This window comes from Fonticula alba, assembly GCF_000388065.1.
Source record: "Fonticula alba strain ATCC 38817 unplaced genomic scaffold supercont2.8, whole genome shotgun sequence".
NCBI lineage: Eukaryota > Rotosphaerida > Fonticulaceae > Fonticula > Fonticula alba.
In genome coordinates this window covers 867,381-869,121 of record NW_009242978.1, presented here as the reverse complement: position 1 = coordinate 869,121, position 1,741 = coordinate 867,381, and the positions used below count along the sequence as shown (strand labels likewise).

Below are 1,741 nucleotides of genomic sequence, written 5' to 3'. Positions count from 1 at the left end.
TCCCAAAAGCAGCGAGCGACCTGGCCCTGTCCTTGTGTCATAGACCTTTCATTCTCCCCCTTCCCCTTCTCCCAGCTTGAGCATCACCCAGCCCCCCTCCCCTCACCCGACCCGGGAGAGACCCGTTTCCGTCATGCAACCTACTCCCCCTGCCGCCGCGCCCAAGGCCGGAAGCACGGGATCGACAGCCCGCCCGAAGGCGCCTGCTGCGGCTCCTGCCGCGAGCTCGGCCGGCGGCAAGAGCCATGCCCCCCGTGGGGGCAAGGGCTCTGGCATGTCCCCGGCCCCGGGGACCGGCGAGCCAACCGTCGGTCTGGCCTTCTCCGCGCGCCGGACAACGAGCACCAGTGCCGCGGCCGCGGCCGCGGCCGCCGCCTCTTCCCCTTCCACCGTCCCGGGTGTCTCCCCTGCGGATGCCGCTGGCAGGGGCCCTTCCGGTGGTAAGGGGTCTCGCTCTGCGAAGGATGCCCCTGCGAAGGCTGGTGGCCCTTCGCCTGGCGGCAAGCAGGGCAAGTCCCGCGGCCAGGCCGGCTCCTCTGCCGCTGGCAAACCGAGCCAGCCCCAGAGCCAGCCGCAGAATCAGCAGCAGGGCCAGCAGCAGGGCCAGCAGCCAAAGGCTTCACGCAAGCAGCGCCAGCAGCAGGCGCACTCGTCTCCAACCCCGGATTCTCCCGCCCCCACCTCCCAAAAGGCCGATAAGGCTGATAAGGCTGAAAAGCCCGACAGGCCCGAAAAGGGCCCAAAGGCCGGAGGCTCTCGTTCCGGTCGGAAGGACAAGCAGGGCCGCCCCGACACCGGTGCCCATGCCGGCCAATCCCCGCAGTCGCAGTCGCAGTCGCAGTCGCAGTCGCAGTCGCAGTCGCAGTCGCAGTCGCAGTCGCAGTCGCAGTCGCAGCCCCGCAAGGACAAGCCGGCCAAGGGCAAGGGCGCCGCCACTCCGGTGGTGGCCGACTCGCCGAAGCAGGCGTCCCCTGCGCCCGGCGGATCGGCGCCTCCCTCCGGCAAGCAGCGCAACAGGCGCAACAGGGCCGCCGAGCGTGCTGCTGAGCGTGCCGGTGGCCATGGCCGCACCCCCTCACCGGCCCCGGCGGCTGCCGAGCACATGGCTCCCGGTCCCGGGGTCCCAGGAGTTCGGCCGCTCGCGGCACAGCACCACCATGCTCGGCCACCAGTGGCCGGGCCGGACACGCATCACCCCGTGAGGCCGCACCCGACTGGCGGGGCATTTGCCCCGCTCTCCGGTCAGGGCCACCCGGGGGCCGGGTTTGCCCCACCGACCACCGGCCGCGGCCAGCAGCACATGTTCCACTCGACTTACCAGCAGCCACCATCCCAGCCGCAGCCGCAGCCGCAGCCGCAGTCGCAGTCCCAGCAGCAACAGCAGCAGCAGCAGCAGCAACTGTTGCTCCATCCGTACCCCGGACAGCACTCTCATCTGGTTCTGCTGCCGCCCCAGCCCGGCTACCCAGCTATGCCCCACCATGCTCAGCAGGGGGCCTTCCTGCCGGCGCACCATCCCCATGCTCACCACCACACGTTGTTGGCGCCTCCGCAGTCCTTCCCTCATCCGCAGTATCCTCCTGTGTCCATGCAGCAGCACTACCCCCCAGTTCCTGGGGCATACCTCCCGCGTCAGATGATGGTCGAGCAGCAGCCGCAGCAGCCGCAGCCGCATATGCATTCCCTGCCGCATATGCAGCCACCGCCGCAGTCGCAGTCGCAGTCGCAGTCGCAGTCGCAG

At 70.2% G+C, this 1,741-nt stretch overlaps 1 protein-coding gene across 1 annotated transcript in view; it reads left to right on the top strand.

The window, feature by feature from the left end:
- Positions 1–133: 133 nt before the first annotated feature.
- The window catches only part of H696_04847 (hypothetical protein), a gene marked incomplete at its 5' end in the record, with an annotated part of 5,166 nt that continues 3,558 nt past the window's right edge, over positions 134–1,741 (top strand). The window contains one exon of the mRNA XM_009498712.1: positions 134–1,741. Coding sequence (XP_009496987.1) covers positions 134–1,741 — 1,608 coding nt within the window.